Below are 17,400 nucleotides of genomic sequence, written 5' to 3'. Positions count from 1 at the left end.
AAAATATTGAAGTAGAAAATTAAATGCTTTCAAACATATGACCCTGTGAATATGATGTCACCTGGTAATTGTTTTCTTTTAAACTCTTGTAGGTTTTGTACTCTTACTCAATAGGTTTTCTGTATATTTTATTTGGATTAACTTGCACTAGTGGATTAAGCCCTGCAGTAGCATTTTGCTCACAGGTAGGTGTACAAATTTCCTTTTTTTTTTTTTTTTTTTTTTTTTCTGCAAATAACCTCAATAGAAAACATTGCTGTTTAGTTTAGAAAGTCTCACCATTTCTCTAATGTTATGCTTTCGTCGTGTAACCTGGTTGACTTGTGTATTTCATGCATTAAATATGTTGTTACAGTCTTTATTGTACAAGATAATGTGATAATGTTTAAAAAACAAGAACAATGAAATTACAAGACCAAACTTATAAGCTTATAATTTCATAATTATTCTTCTCTTATTTAACTAAAATTAAATAAGGATATTTGCATGAACGCATTCTTGAACAGCTTATTATTGTTCAAGCAGTTGATTAAAGTCTGTAGTTTTGTCATTTTTTAATACCTCAGGGTTTGTTTTACATTTTCCTAACAGGCTTTTGTTGTTGTTGCAGCATCCAATTCAGACTTATGGTTATGCATTCCTTTTCTCCCTGACTGGATATTTTGGCATATCCTTTGTTCTAGCTTTGATTAAAATCTTTGGTGCCCTTCTGGCTGTAACAGGTATGAACAAATGATATCTTTGCTGCTTTTGGGATAAAAACTTGAAGTATTTTGTTATTTAGGACAGCTTCTGAGAATTGTTGTTTCTCTGGCCTTTTTTTCTTGTTTGTGCTGATGATGCTGGTTTGTTTAGTATGCATATTTCTGGTGTATATTTGGGAACTTCCTCCTCCTTTTTCTGCTACAGTTTCAACATAGCAGAGCATATTAAGTAGCACTGTGCAGGTGGCCTATGCTGTTTTAGTACAGAAACAGCACTATTCTAAACGGAGGAATGCAGCCAAGACATAAGGAAAAGACGAGTGTTACTTGAAGCATGGAAGAAAAACATATTCAAGTAAGGCATGCAGACACCTTAAGCATAGAATTTCTGGAGATTTCCAACAAAAAATGTTGTTAGGAAAGGTATGAAGGATTTCACTGAAGATTTTGTGAATATCCACACATTTTTAATGGAATGCTGCTGGAGCAAAATAAACTCAAATGGAACAAATTCTGACTCCTGTGACAGTTTATTCAGTTTTTCATTAAATGGAATGCAATGAAGAGTATTTGTTTTGGAAGTTAAGGTGTAAACTAAACAGACTTGTCCTGGACTGTAATGTTAATGGCAGAAGCAGGCTGTCTGGCCTTTTGGTTGTTTTAGGCTTACACAGCAATTGGCCCAAAAAAGGAAGTGGTCGTATTTTCTGTTGAGTCTTAATGCAGCATATATCAACTATGTCAAGAAAAAAAAGATGTGAAATACAAATGTAAGGTGTCAGTAATATATTGAAAACATTTTTCCCAATCACCAGTGTGACCAGCTGCATGTTGTCTGTATAACAAAATGAATCTCTCAAGTATGTTAAAGGCTACTGTAGTCCTCTCCAAGTTAAGAAAGTCACTGAATGCCACTGTACCTGTTCTTGCAACAGTTCAATTCACAGTGCAATTAAAAAGTTGTGATGTGATGCTCTGACTTCAGTATTTTTCTGTGAGTAAATGCAAGTCAGACCTATCTGTGCTGACAATCCCCAGGTATGTATCCCCATTGCTGAGGAAAAAGTGGACTTGAAAGGAGAGGCAGTCACAACCCTTATAGATTTTCAATCTCCATAGGTTGTCAGACTTGACTCTTAGCCCATCTGTAACTGGGCATAACCTTCATCTTGAGTAATCAGTCATCTGGAAAAGTCACGTAGAGAGTCTGAAATCTTAACAGTTAAAATTGTCAGGCTCTGTATGAGTGAGTAGACAGCTAGTACCAGTCTTAGCACTGCACTGGCAAGTAATGTCATCTAGTTGTATGTGGTCTTTATAAATATGTTGGATGATATGTATGCCTTAGAAACAATGGAAAAGTGTTAAGCATATTCCATTTTGAAGGCCAACTGTATTGCTTCCTAGAAAGAAGTGAGCTTATTGATAACTTTGTCTACCTAAGATCCTTAAAGGAGGAACAATATGTAGTTAAATCAAAGAAACTGCTGATAAGACAAGTAAAAGAAATTGTTTGCATTAGTCTGTTGTGTGTTGCATCTGTCTCTGCCAAGCTTTGACAAATCTTAGCATGAGATGCTTGCTACCTGAGTGTAGCAAAGCTACAGCAAAATGATGTGGTTATTGCAAGTGAATGAGTGTTTTCAACTTGTATCACAGTGAGTTTGCAAACAGTCAGCTGAAGTGCTTACATACTGGAATATCCTCACTGTCAGGATAAGCAGAAATGACCTCGCTGTTAATTTTAGCAGTAGTTAATTGTCATGTTAACATTTTCAATGTATCTCACAACACTGAAGGAAAAGTCTTAAGGAGCTTCATAGTTTTTCAGCATCTCTCTGTGTGTCTGCTTTCAGACTACCTAAAATTATTGCTCTTTACTAAGTGCAGTTTACTTACTGCTGGAACAGTGAATTGTTTGCCTGAACAGCACTGTTGCTTCCAAATTTAAAAAAAATCACCTGTGAATTTTCCAAAAAATAGGCCTTGGCCTATCTAGCTTCTCTTGTTGCATGTGTGGTTGTTACAGCACTCTGTCAAGAATGGTTACATCAGGATCGTTCCTTCCTCAGGTTACCTTTTCTTAAAACTTCAAACATCAGTCACAAGGGACTGGGGTGGGGAGGTGTAGCAAGATGCCATGGAACTACTTTGCTCTCCTCCCTCTCCCCCCAAAAGCTGGTTTCTGTCAGGTAACGCTCTACTTCATTTGCATTAGCGGAGAGGAAGATACAAACAGTTATTTTCTGGCCTGAAAACTGCATGCTCTGATTTTCTATTAATTCTTCTCTGTAGCACTACCGTATTTGTTTTTATTGAAGTTTAGTGCATCTAATGGCTGAATGTTGGCCCAGTAAGAGGCTTGGTTCATGTGTTAAAGCAGCTCTTAAAGAATTTTAGAAGTAGTATCTACCTGTGGTAAAAATTGCTTAAGAGTGCTGTGGAATAGCAAAACCTTCCCAGATTTCCTTGTGTCTGACTTGACAATCCTAACACTTGAACCCTTTCTGTGTTGGCCTTAGCAATGTGGAAAGGTTTATTGTGCCTTGGAAGAACAGCTGCGTTCGTTACTGTCCCCCTGTCAACCCTCCCCCTTATTGGAGAGAGTGGGGTGGTGGAGTTTAATGAAAATTGCATTTCTATTAGCAGAATGAGAAATTATCAGACTTAATCGGGGAAAAAGAAGAAAAGGCACTTAATTTAGAAGGAAATGGTTACATAAATATTTTAATTAATAACTGATTTGAAAGAGCAGAAGTAATGATGATTAGAAAAACTGAATTTAACCGTTTTTTTTAATTATTCATCTGTAAACTGTTTTGTAATTAAAACTCAATTTTTTTTTTCATTCCCGCTTGATTTTTCACGTAACAAAATCATTCTCTTTGATGTGCATAAATTTCTTAAAATGTATAGAAATTGCTACCAAGTGGTTGAGGCTGGGGCAGATAAAGCAATGATGAAGGCTGTTTCTTCCAGTACTAAATATGCTTTTAAGAGAAAAAATTTAATGGAAGAAGCGTGTGGGGGGTGAAACTTTGTTTAGTGGACAAAAAAAAGGCATGAGAATATATCTATAATTATTGGTTCTTTTTGTCATGGTGTTATATTAGTAGTAATGTGGCTGTAGTTCTGAGAAGATTTTTTGTCTGTTACAGCAAAAAGTACTTTGTGGTTTGAATATTTTTGAAATATTTTCTGCTGCTAAAAAAAACTTGGTTTTCTTCTGGTACAGGCAATTGTACAAGATTCTTTAATAAACAAAAGCCTGTGCTGTCATGTAACACCTTCTCTGTCCCTTCATAGCTGAATTTGTACACCTGGCTGCACTGTTAACGTTTTGCAAGGTTTTCATCATACCTTTACTCATTTACTGTTTGCATGTTTCAGTGATAAATGATGCATGTTTTCAAGTATGCAGTTCACTAGCAACGTTTCATTCTTAACCATAGCATATAGCTTTGGCATTGCAAATAGCCATCCAAAGTAATAGTTAGAGAGTAAGACAAACAGTTCACATCTGTTTTGCTAGCAGAATTGTGCTCCCAACTTTTCCTACAACCTTGTCTTTGCTAATGATGAGATCACATGTGGAAGAAGGCTTTTTAAGAATTTTAGGAAAGCTTACTAATGCACAGTCATTGAAGTCAGGCATCCTCAGTCTTCGAGACTCCTAGCCAAAGTTACATTGCTCTGCACTGCTGTATAACTGAAATTGCATTAACTTCAAAAGAATTACAATATGGCTGTTCTCATTCCACTTAAAAATAAAGCCCAAAGCAACAGTCTAGACCACAGGACTGTGATAAAGTCACATGAGAATGGTGAGAGATGTGGAGTGTCCGAGTCCTGTTGGGCCTGAACCCACTTCTTTCAGCTCTAACAGACCAGTGGTTTTAGTTCACGTGATCAGTTACTTGCAGGGATTGTTCATTGCTTTCAGATACTATGAATTGATTAGGGAGAAGCCATTAAACACAAAGTCTTGTTCTGGGAGTTTCTGTGCTGCAGATTCTGGGACTAGAGATGTTACCATTTGGGTGGTGCACTTGTTTTGCGTAACATAGAATCATACAATCCTTGCTAGAGTTGGAAGGGCCCTTTAAAGGTCATCTAGTCTAGCTCCCTTGCAATGAACAGGGGCATCCACAGTTAGATCAGGTTACTTAGAGCCAGGGGCATCCACCCCATCTCTGGGCAGCCTGCTCCAGTGCCTCACTGCCCTTATTGCAGAGTCGTTTTCCTTACATCCAACCTAAATTTATCCTTGCTAAGTTTGAAACCATTTCCCCTTGTCCTGATTCATGATTCTGGAGTTACTTTACACTGGAGAGGTGCATTTACAGTTTGCCTTTGTACCAAGGATGACAGTGAGTGTAGGCAGATCCCTAACGATCCCCAAGTAGTAAAGGTCTCTACTAACATCAAAGACCATCTTATATTCTTATGCTGTCAGTGGATTCTTAAAGAAATAATTTTCTGTTTTCCTCTGCAGTAACAACAGGAAGGAAAGCAATGACAATTGTGCTTTCTTTTTTGTTCTTTGCGAAGCCATTCACATTCCAGTAAGTATTTATAGTTTTAAGTGTCTTTTTATATATTTTATTTTAAAAAAGTTGATCATGGATGTATAACAACAGTAGTTAATCATATTCAGGCTTCAGTGCTTTTTGTTCTGTATCTTCTACAATGTTGACAGTCTGTTGTAGATTCTGTCTTGATGCTAATCATACTAGAGAAAATAGTTTCCATTTTCCTAAAGGTCTGGAAGATAAACTGTTCCATGTGTTGGCATTTTTGGTTGTTGGTTTTTAAGAAATATGTAATATCTGGGATTTATGATACTTAATGAATTGTTCAGGTGCTTTCCTCCAGGAAGGTTTGGCTAAAGGCAGGCGTTTCTGAGCACAAGTTTGAATTCTTAGCTAGCTTTTTTTTAACAAGTGGAAGCCCCTCCTGTCTGGAGAGAAAATTAAAGTTAAAATGAAAGTTTATGGGGCTTTGAATTCTTCCCTGATTTAGATCTCAATGAAGAGTTTGTTTGTCCTTGAAAAAAATGCAGCAGAGATATTGCAATGATTTAAATTCTAATTTGAAACAATTTGATTTTATTGGTATGTGTAAAAATGAAACTTAAGAACAAAGCCCAGAGCTAAATGCCCAAATGCAGTTTATTCCAGGTAAAAATGTTGAGGCTTAAAATAACAGGGCTTAAACAAGAAGTGTGCATTAGGAAGCATAGGCATAAGACCCTGAATGAGTGCATGTTTTAGACCAGTGATATAGGGAATGGGTCTCCTAAATATGGACAAGGAAAACATATTAAAACCTCTCTGGTCTACTTTATTCATATAAGAAAGAACAGTTAATCTTGTTTATTTTTTAACTATGAAGCCACAGTAATAAACTGTTCATTCAGTACAAGGAAAGGAAGGATTGCATCCCAGTAGTAATGGAGATTGAAGGAAGTTCTATCTCAGAGTCCATCAACTTGTTTGTTGTTGTATTTTGTGGTGTGTTTTTTTTCTTCTTCTCTCATTAATTTGGGATTTTTATTTTTATCTGTATATTATGAATACTGTTCAGTATAAAGTGCTAATGGTAACTTCTTTTCCCCCCAATCTCTCCCCTTCAGATACGTGTGGTCAGGCTTACTGGTCGTCCTTGGAATATTTCTTAATGTTTACAGTAAGAATATGGATAAAATCAAACTGCCTTCACTGTATGGTATTTGGAAAAAAAATGTGGAAGAAAGAAAAACAAGGACGTTGTCACAAACTGTATAGAGAGTGGTTTATGCCATGTCTAGACTCTGACTTCCTGTTCTATTGGAACAATCTTCAACTGATTCACTTTCCAAAGGGAACATTATTAAAACCAAAGGAGCTGAAGGCGTAGTATCTGCTTGCAGATAGCTGGAAATGCACATTTTTGTGAGCCCTTTCTCCAGAGCACTTGAATTCATCATGAGAGGCATTGCAGGCCATTGACAGTTGGCATTACCAGGCAATGAAGGACAGCAGCTCCTGGCAAACTGCTGAGAAGCTGCACTCCCAATGTGACACAGTAGAAGACTTACTTGGGCATTGTAATGATATTGGCCCTGTGTCTGATTCCAGATTAGTGTTTCTTAGTCTTCGTTAATTGTCTGGCTGAGGTAATTTAAATGTAATACTGTATTCACATTTAATGGAACCTAATCAGCAACTGCTCGACCAAATTGCGGTTTTGAAGGTGCAAGGTTTAGAATATGGTATGTTGTCACGTTAAATAAAAACGTTGTTTTTGTTTTTTTTTTAATAAGTTACTGATCAGGTCATCACAAAATTTATTTATTGTCATAATTTTCATTTTAATGGAAATTTTAAGGCGTCATTTCACTTGGTGGTCATTGCTTGCAAGTAATGAAAATAAGACTGTTTGAGCAGTCATCACCTGTGCTTTTACAACAGTGGAAGTGGACTTTGGACATCAGCTAGCTGAGAAGAGAGAATGACAGTGTAATGATTGAAACAGCAGTGTAAGAATTTGTCATTTGCTTATTCTGTGGTGAAGCAACAAACTTTTCGTGGCCTATGGCACTCTTTGTCAAAGTGGTGTGAAGAGATAGGAAAGAAGGTTCCCTGAATCATTATCATCAAATCAGAACTCTCTATTTTCAGTATTGGCCTAAAGAATAACAGCATCTGATACTGTATTTAAGGTATGTATTGTCAGTCTCTGTGTGGTAATGAATTTAAGAAGGTTAGGGTGCAGACTGCAATTTTCTTCATTTTATGATAGGAGGAGACAGTTTATTTCCAGTTTTCATTGTGAATTTGGGAAGATTGAGTCCATTTCTCCCTCCAGCTTTTGTTTTCAATTCATTTTGAATCACTTGCCTTCTCTTTCGTTTTATGTGTGTAACACTGGCACTTTAAAAATACAGATCACTTTACAGTTGATTGTTCTCACACAGTCATGGTAGTTCTTGTTGTCGCACCCCTCACGTGCTGTAAGCTTGTTTTGTGTTGTTTCATAAGAAATTGATGGCTTATTCCACTTAGACAACTGCAATTTTGATAATAGAACTGTGAGACCAGAAAGAATGTACAAAGAACTGAAAAACTACGCAGGATGTTTTTGCCTTCTGCCAAAAATGTTTGTGAAAGTACACAAAATGTGCATGCAAAATGTTTGCCAGACATTTGGGAAGAATTGCTGTTCCAAGGAGCTTGTAATCAAAGCACGGATCTAAAAATGTGCCTTAAATTTTGCTTACTGACTTGGTAGCCAGCATATGTCATATTAGGTGTGGTATAAAATAGAGCATGGACTTACACAGCTGTGTTAGCATGATGGGACAAATAGGTGGAGTGCGGAGCAGCAGTAACAAATGTGTACTGTTTCAAATGCTCAGGCTACTGTATGTCAGCAAAGCTCTTCAGCCCATACACACACATTGTCAGCAAGTCACGAGCTTTCATTGTCAGTGCAACAATGTTTTTTTTTTTTAATTCCTGGCTGCTACATTATTTATTGTGTCCTGGGTTAGGTGGAGAGGTGTGAATTTGACATATATGCACCCTGATATAAAAAGAGGAAGGACCTGCCGTAGTTATCAGCAGTGTCCATACTGCAGTCGAAGTTGTGTGTAAGACTTGAAAAAGGGTTACAACTTCAGGTTTGGTGGAAGAGTGGATTTTGGACCAAGTCTTTTCCCCCAGGCTCCTTTATTCCCGTGCATTCTTTTCCCTAAATCAAGTTGCTCTTTGCAGTGGGGTTATTTGTCAGGCTTAAAAAAGAGGTGTCTTTTGAACCAGTGAAAAGGAAGCAATGACAGAACATTGGCAACCCAGATCATCTTCATGGAACTTTGCATTTAGCATTTGAGCATCAGTTCGGACAGTATTTCAGTCTCAGTTTTGCCATCAGTAAACTGTCTGTTACTAAACGTTACTGAACTTCCAGAAACCAAATTATGCGAAAGCTACCATACGTATATAAAGTCAAAAGAAACATAATTAATTTGCTATCTGTTTTCTATAAATACTTGAGAAATCACTCCCAAAGTTTCTCATAGGAATTAGGATATCTTACATAGCTTGCAGAACTTCTGTCAAACTGACCTGCTGAGTTCCATTGCTAAACCGAGTCCCATCGTGCCACTTCCACACATCTGATAATGCAGTTTTGTCTTTGTTGGAGTGCATCAAGTTCACAATTGGCCTTTTAACGTTGGCCTTGTAATTTATTCTGTTGTGTATGAGACTGACTGACTGGAGCCCACATCATGGGAAGTTTGAGTGGTATTTTTTTAACTATAGAAAAGGGTTTTTTAAATTCTTTTACAGGTGCTTGGTACTTTGAAATCTGACTGTGTAGACAAATGCTAGATTTAGTGTTCACAGCATATATTTAGGAGTCAGGTTTTTGTTATCGTGAGTGTGAATTCAGCAATTGTTACTCAGCAATTGTTGGAGGGAAGATTTAGGTTGGATGCCAGGGGGAAGTTCTTTATTATGAGAGTGGTGAGATGCTGGAACAGCTGCCCAGAGAGGTTGTGGATGCCCCGTCCCTGGAGGTGTTCAAGGCCAGGTTGGATGGGGCCCTGGGCAGCCTGGTCTGGTATTGAATGGGGAGGTTGGTGGCCCTGCATGTGGCAGGGGGTTGGAGATTCATTCATTCCTTGAGGTCCCTTCCAACCCTGACTATTCTGTGATTCTGTAACAATATGTAAGAAAGATAAAGAAGTTGCTTACTGAAATGAGAGGAGCTCGTAATTTGCCACTTGTCATGATCTGTGCAGTTTCATGCTTTTGTTGAGATGTTAAGAAAATCTTCCTTGCAGTGAATTGCTGTAATTTTTTTAATGAGCTTTACAGTACATGCCAGTAAGAGAACCTGACAAGCCTCAAAGTGTTATTACAGAATTTTGATTTAGGATATTCTGTACTGTGTATATCTATTATTTTATGTTGTCTGTGAAAAACAAGTAAGGGCTTGTTTGCAAAGTAACTGTAAGTTCTTTATTTTTTCATGGGGAGAGCACTGACATTGGGGTGTTGCTGACTTTTCTTGCTGTTGCTATGTAGGCTAATTGAAATAACTTGCGATTTCAGGTTAGTTAGCTCCTGGACTCTAGTTTACAGTAGGCATTATGAAACTACAGAAGATTGATTCTGTCACCATAAAATTTACTGTCTAAAGTAAATTGTGAACTGGTTGTTTGCTATTCTTATGCTACGCATCTTTCTCCTCTTTGCACAAAAAATGTGTTACAAGGTAGCGCTGTGAGGCTGAAGGTCACACCAAAATGTGGGGCAGTGTTTCTGATGTCAGCTATCTGCTACTGTGATACCATCCACTTCTGCCTCCTTCGTTGCACTGAGGGAGCTCTAATTTCCTGAATTGGTATGCATTTGCAGTTGCTTTCACATTACATTTTGCATTTATTTGGTACACTTGAATAGAAAAGTAATTGACTGTGCAATGGATTTCTTCCGTATTTCACTAGATCAGTACCATCAAACTGCTAATTATTCTAATATTAATATATATAAATGGTGTAGAACTAATGCTCAGAACCCTTTCCTAAACCTACAGTGTTTCCTGATACTGCATTTGACTGCTGGGGGTTTTTGGTTGTTTTCTTTTTAACCTCTGCTGTGCTATGAATTTACCAAGTACTTTTAAGACTTGGACATACAGCATTCCTGTCTGTTGTCCTTACTTTCCCAGTTGTCTGTCTGTTTTCTAGATGCTCTTTACCTTTTTGCACGCTGTTTTGATGCACTGTGGGTTGTTTCAGCTTTCTGTTCCTGCTTTGAGAACTGCCATCATACTACTACAAATCCGTCCTGTTTCAGATCTGTTATGACAGCCTGGTCAATTCTTTTAAATCCTTTTTCTCCCTGAACCTCTTACAGATTCCATTATTTTGGAAAGGTCTTTCCAATTGCATTTATGGGTTAACTTCTTGACCTCATTCCATCTTCCCATCTTCCAGGAAAATCTCTCTTCTCATTAGCTTGCCTTTGAGGACAGAGGAGATAAATTAAGTCTTTTTTTTTTTTCTCCTCTTTTCTTTTTTGGGTAATAAGTGCATTCCTTTCTAACCTTTAATGTTTCTTTCTACCTCCCATGTTTCCAGGCACAAACAAGCCCTTATCTTACATTTGGCCACTGCTTGTTCAATCATGGAAACTTTTTGGACTGTTTACTGTTCTGGAAAGTGTACAGAATTGTAAGTATATTCCAGAGGGCAGGAAATAATAAGAAAGCTAAACTTCACAAGATAGGGAAGCAGTGAAATGAATTCACACCTCTGTTTTCTAGAGGGGTTTTATGTATGGTACAGGAACATATTCAGAAACTTGGAGAAAGATTTTGTTTACAATTTCCCTGTTTTAAAAAAAAAAAATCTATATTATATATTCTATATACTTAATATAAAAATTCTGATTATTCAAGCTGTATACATTAATATACATTATATATGTTATATACATTATATACATTAATTTTAGACTCGCCATGAGGCAGAAAAATCTTCTCTCTGTTTCACTGATGAAGCAGAGATGGTATCTTGTCCATAGTTGTCTTAGTGCTAAGTCTGGGGAGAACAGGGAGTAGATTTTAATACTCTCAGTTGCTCTATTTATACCCCAAGTCCCACAGAGCCCTTCCATACCAGAGATGGGTGAAGTGGCACCATTAGTTCTGTTTCACACCAGTGTTTGAGATCTTAAATTGTTTCTACTTGCTGTTCTTTGCCACTATAATTTAGAGTGAAAGTAAGGGAGATATGAAATAGGCTTTTTGCATTTTTGTTTAAAGCTTCTTTGCATTATGTGCATTGGTACTGATTTTTTGTTTGCTCAGTTTCCCACAGTCAGTGCTATGGAAACAAACCAGAGAGAAGCAGTAGTTGAAAGTGAAGGGTATTTTGCTGCTTCTGCATGTGGCTGGTTTGAATGTTGCCCATTTTGCTACAGGTCAAATTCTGCTGCCATTTGAAAGCTAAAAAAGAAACTAAGCAGAATAAAAAAGGACACATAGTTGCAGATAAGTTACTCACGCCCATCTTAGCCTTAATTTCCATTATCAAGTCCAGCTAAACTGTTCATCTCATGAGTGAAACAGTGATAGCAACAGGAATTGTACATATCCCTTCTGTAACTCAAAGCATAGCTTAAAAGTTAAAAGTACTCTTTTGGAAGAGAGTTGAGGGGGAGGCATGGCTCTTGACTACTGGGACTGAGAAGAGAAAAGCCACATTATCCAGTGGAAAACAGTGTTGTTGAGAGATAAATGGCTTCTGTGCTGCTCTCTGTGTCTTTAAATGCAGCCTGCCATATCAGTATCTAATGCCTAATCCCATAAATCTGCTTATTCTTGCATGCAGGTAAAGGTATACCCATTTATGTTGAACTTGATGGGTGTTTCAGTGTGAAATAAACAAGATTTGGACAATCATGGACATTTCTACAAGGGGGATTTGGGGCCCCTGAAAAGCTTTAATGCATAAAGCAAAGTTCACATAGGCTTCAGGCAGAACTGCGCAGTATTTAAGCTCTTTAAGATTTAACATGCCTTTAATCTTTTGTTGAACTAGCCTTAAGTTAGGATTATTTCTTTGCCTACTATCCCAATTTTGGTACTGGAAAATCACTTTACTGAGAAATAGGACAGGTTTTAGCCTTAGCATGCAGTTCAAGTTAACAGCTGGTGGTGTCCTATGCCTGCTTTATGCTATCCAGTACAGTACATCAGACAGTGCTCAAACTTCTTCATTTGTAGATCATAGTCTTGCCGTTAGGCAACATCAGCATCTAATTTTACCAAAAGAAAAACTCTATGTAGCGATATATGTAAAAAAAAAAATGGTTTAAAAGTAGCTAATCCTGAGCATGAATCACACCTAATTTCCCTGAACTCCTTTATCCTTAGTAAGGTTTGCAAACCCCATCTCCCCCGGGATTAAAGCAGCCCAAGATTAAGCAGTTGGGTTTATGTGCTTTGCTGGTATGTGACCAATGATAATCCAGATCACTGAGTAACAGAATATCTCAATTCAAAAGGGACCCATAACGATCACCAGCTCCAGCTCCTGACTCCACACAGGACCACCCGAAATTCGAACCCTGTGTCTGAGAGTGTGGTGCAAACAGTCTTTGAACTCTGGCAGCTCAGGGCAGTGACCGTGGCCCTGGGGAGCCCGTCCCAGCACCCAGCCACCCTCTGATGAAAGCCCTTTTCCTGATATCCAACCCGAACCTCTCCTGACACAGCCCCATGCCATTCCCTTGAATTGTATTGCTGTCATCATAAGGCAGAGATCAGAGCTGCTTTTCCATTCGCCTTGTGAGGAGCTGTAAGCTGCAGTGAGGTCTCCCATTATTCTTCTCCGGGCTGAACAAACCAAAGGATTTCAGTGGTTCCTGACATGTCTTCCCCTTAGAGCCTTCAACGTCTTCACAGCCCTCTTTTGGATGTTCTGTAATAGTTTTATGACCTTTTTGTACTGTGGTGCCCAAACCTGCACACAGAACTCAAGGTGAAGCTGCATAGCACAGCTTGGAGAGAGGAAATCACTTTCCTTGTCCAGCTAGCAAGGTTATGCTTGATACACCTCAGGACGCAGTTGGCCTTCCTGCCTGCCTGCTCATGCTGTTCATTCATTTTCAACTTCTTGTCAACCAAGACCCCCAAATGTTTTTCAGTAGAGCTGCTCTTCAGTCTCTTACCCTCCAACATGTAGCCAGGGTTACTTCTTCCCAGGAGCACAATATGGCCCTTGCTTCTTAAACTTCATGCAGTTGATGATTGCCCGGCACTCTAATTTGTCTTAGATCTCTCTGCAAGGTTCTGTGCACCCTTAATGTAGTCAGCAGCTCCCCCCAATTTCATATCATCATCAGACTTGCTCAGAACACCTTTTAGCCCTACATCCAAGTCACTTATGAAAACATTAAAGAGAACTGCCCCTAAACTGGAGTCCTGCAGAACCGTGATGGTCACCAGCCTGATGTAAGCCCATGTACTACAACATATTGGACCTCACCTATCAGCCAATTGTTCAGCCATCCCATTATGTTTTTGTCTACCTATGTGCTGGACATTTTGTCAAGAAGAATACTGTGAGGAACAGTACTGAAAACACACTGAAGTTCAAGATGTAAACTGGCTTCCTTTGGTCAATTAGATGGATGATCTTGCCATAAAATGGGATTAAATTAGCTAAGCAAGACCTCATCAACCCACAGTGGCTGTGACCAATGACTACAGTGTCCTTCATGTGTTTCTCAGTAACCCCCAACATAATTTTTTCCGTAACTTTACCAGATGCTGAAGTCAGATGCACAGGTCTGTAATTACCAGGTTCTTCTTTCTTGACTTTCTTGAAAATTGGAACAATGTTTGCCAGCTTCCAGTTAACTCGGGCCTCTCCAGATTCACAGAACCATTTAAAAATAATTGAGACAGGTCTCCCAGTGACATCAGCCAGCTCTTTGAGTACCCTAAGATGAGTTCCATTGCATCCCACGAATTACACGCGTCCAGGTGGAGCAGCAAATCCAGCAGAAGTTCTGGGCTGGCTGGCAGTTGGTTGCTACCATGGCTTGGAGCTGACAGAGCCCAGAATCAATGTTGAAGACAGAGGTGAAGAAGGCATTAAAAATCTCTGCTTTGTCCACGTCCCTGTTTGTAAGATGATCATTCTCATATCAAGTATCAAACCAGTGTTCTCTCTGGATTTCCTTTTGTTGTTAATGTATTTAAAAACAACAATAACAACAAGAAACTCTTTTTATTGTCCCTCCCAGTATTAGTCATCTTCAACTCTAACTGAGCTTTGGCTGAATGAATCCTTTCCCCACAAAAGCAAGTAGTCTTCCCATGTCTCCTGAACTTACTTCCAGTGTCCATGCACTTACTTTTTTTTCCCCAGATGTGCACAGCAGCAATAGCAACATGATAGCAATAGCTACAATTCTTGGCTATCCTGATTGTCCACAGCGTAATGTTGAAAGCAGTAAACGCAACACAGTTTTCAGTAATGACATTAAGAATCATGACAGGGGTTTTTCAAAGCAGTTTAAGGTAATTCTGTTGAACCCTAATCATTTTCCTGTTCTGAAAACGTCAAACTCAAACTGTGGGGTCGCACCACAGAAGAGAGTGTTCTATGCTGTGTCTGCATGTGCAAAACTTGCTTCCCTTATGGACACACAGCATGAAGACAGATTCGTTTCAGATGTCCACCTTGATCACAAACATTCATTTTCACCATTCTGAGACCTCGCTTTTGGACACAGAGTGGTTCCTATCAATTATCATCTTTGCAAATCCTTCAGAGTACATAGGAGTTGTGCCACGCTGAAAAGGAGTGAATCGTATTTGGCAGATGTGCAGGTGGCTGAACAAGGAAGCTGTATGTGGTTTAATACGAGGTTTCTTTGGGCTGCTAGATTTTTTTTCTTCTAGAGCTATGACTGTTGGATGAGTTTAACTGTTCTCTCTCTGGTAATTACTAACATTACTGAATTTTATTTATTATTTTTTTAGGAAGCACGGATGTTTGCCTGTACAGTTTACAAAGCTTCAGGTTGATATTTTCTTTGTATTTTTTTCCAAATCAACATTGTGTGAGGCAGAGAATTCTTCATAAGTAACTTTCAGTACTGATCCTTTATCCTCTCTGTTTAGCACATTATTGAGACTCACGGAAAGAGCTATCTGCAGCTCTTGTTCCATTTGCTCATTTCTACTATCACAATGGTTCTTCAATAGAATTGGTAACCTGTGCTATTTTCTCAGCCTCGTGTAGTAAATAATGGTACGTGCCTGAAGCTCATCAAAACAGCAAATAGGATGGCACGTAACACATCATCCTTTCAAAATTGCCACGGCAGGGAGGGATGGCAGTGCATCCATTACCTCTGTTATTTCTCACAATGAAAGCTTATTTTTTCTGCCTGCGGATGGCAAGGCAGCTACAGAAAAACCTGAGAGCTACACGAGGAAGTGTTCCTTCTGATGAAAATAGTTTCTTGTTGTCCAAAGAGTAACCTGCACCAGCTCGTTCATCGTGTTATTTCTGTATCTGTGCCTCTGTTCACACCCTTTCCTTTTTCCCCCTCTGGTCTAACTGGAGATTACCACTTTAAAGCCTGGTCTCACGGTTGCTACTCTACAAGAAATTTCTCTATAATTTAGCACCACAACAACTTAGATGCTTTTTTCACAGGCTTATCCTTACTTCATCCTTTTGAGATAAGGGTATATGGCTGCTTATGGAAAGGCAGTCATGAATTGCTGAAAGTGCTGAAAGTCAACTGGATCCCCTAAAGTTTTGCTTCTTCACATGGATCTCAGACACGTAAGTTTGCCTCCATGATTTTCTGTGACATGAGACTCAGAAAGCTGCCACACAGTAAATTCAATTGAAATCACCTGTGTGCACACACTTGCTTACTGAAAAAGTTGAGTGGTTGAGTGAGTGTGCATCAGCACATAGGTTGTTCCTGAGGATAATCTGACTCTACACAATCACATGACTGTCACTTTCCTACAGTCCTACAGTCACTTTCACATCTGCAAAGTTCCCTTACAGATTTTTGTCAGTAATTTTGTAAGAGGCTTAATGTGGGACTGAACAAAGAGATACAGCTGTACTTGACTGAATACTCAAAACTCTTTGCAACAAAAGGTCGAAAGTGCTTTTGCTTGTAGAGTTAAAATCCAGCGAGCAAAGCAGTGATGGCAGTAGCCGGTGAGCTGCGCACTGTTGAGATGAATAACATTGTCCTCTCTCTCCTAAACGAGTTAATACTAAGCATGGATTTATACTTGTTTTATTCCTCTTGTGATAAATAAAAACAACACCTTTTTCTAACAGGTGTAATTGCATCTTGGTTAATGTGTGAGCTACATCCTCAATGAGTGCGTGTAGGCAAGTGTTGATTTATTTTGGCTGCTTGGAATAACTGACACTTATGACTCTAACCTAATTTAATCTCTTTGCCTCTGGAATGCTGGTATCTGAAAGCAAACCAAGTGATTTTTTAGAGCTGACACTACTGCAGGTTTCTGTTTTGTTAGTTTGCAATATTTGCAATAACTACAACTTTGTCCAAATTCTGTTGGATGTAATGCATTGCATAACATGCCATAAAGCCTGTTGACTAATGTGAGCTACAGGGACTACAGATCTATTGCTGTTTCACTGCAAAAAGAGTGTAAGTGCAGCTTATTTTTGAGAGGAGAACAGAAATCTCAGAATATCAGAATCCCATACGTTTCAGTTTTTCGGTTGAAATAGAGAAATTAGTGCTTCTGTTGTGCCAATAAAAATATATATGACAAAGCATCTTTCCTAGAGAAAAAGTATGTAAGAGAAGAGATGTTTCTCTTCCAAACAAAGGACAGAGGGCTGCGATCAGCTCGTGTCTGAAATGCATGTGATTTGGTTCTTGGGCTGAATAACCAATAATCATTTTTAAAGAAAATATGAATAGAAGTGTGTAGAAATTCTTGAAAAGTAAGGATGTGCACATTGTTAGAAAAGATCACATTTTTCTTCCTTGGGACTGAGTTTCGGTAAACTTGTTCAAATTCTATAAACTAGTGGTAAGAACAGACAAGATTTCTACAGGAAAATAAAACCTGAATAATATGCCCAATTTGGGCTTAACAGAAACAGAGGAGTGTG

General features: G+C 38.5%; 1 protein-coding gene across 5 annotated transcripts in view; it reads left to right on the top strand.

Moving 5' to 3' along the window:
• Positions 1–17,394, top strand: part of SLC35B3 (solute carrier family 35 member B3) — a 30,096-nt gene extending 12,702 nt beyond the window's left edge. For 3 of the 5 annotated variants that reach the window (XM_042839021.1, XM_042839012.1, XM_042839004.1), the window contains exons 7-10: positions 93–185; positions 611–722; positions 5,200–5,269; positions 6,340–7,646. In XM_042839021.1, coding sequence (XP_042694955.1) covers positions 93–185; positions 611–722; positions 5,200–5,269; positions 6,340–6,490 — 426 coding nt within the window. In that variant the 3' untranslated portion in view covers positions 6,491–7,646. Of the gene's footprint in view, positions 1–92; positions 186–610; positions 723–2,776; positions 3,456–5,199; positions 5,270–6,339; positions 7,647–10,836; positions 10,930–15,936 lie in introns of those variants that run through there. The other 2 variants (XM_042838987.1, XM_042838997.1) reach the window with 2 other exon arrangements.
• Positions 17,395–17,400: the final 6 nt, after the last annotated feature.

The sequence above is a fragment of the Centrocercus urophasianus genome, unplaced genomic scaffold, assembly GCF_019232065.1.
Source record: "Centrocercus urophasianus isolate 14NV4802_14NV808 unplaced genomic scaffold, USGS_Curo_1.0 seq_11, whole genome shotgun sequence".
In the NCBI taxonomy this organism is placed as follows: domain Eukaryota; kingdom Metazoa; phylum Chordata; class Aves; order Galliformes; family Phasianidae; genus Centrocercus; species Centrocercus urophasianus.
Note: the sequence above shows the minus strand (reverse complement) of the source record. Positions and strands in the feature narration are given on the sequence as shown.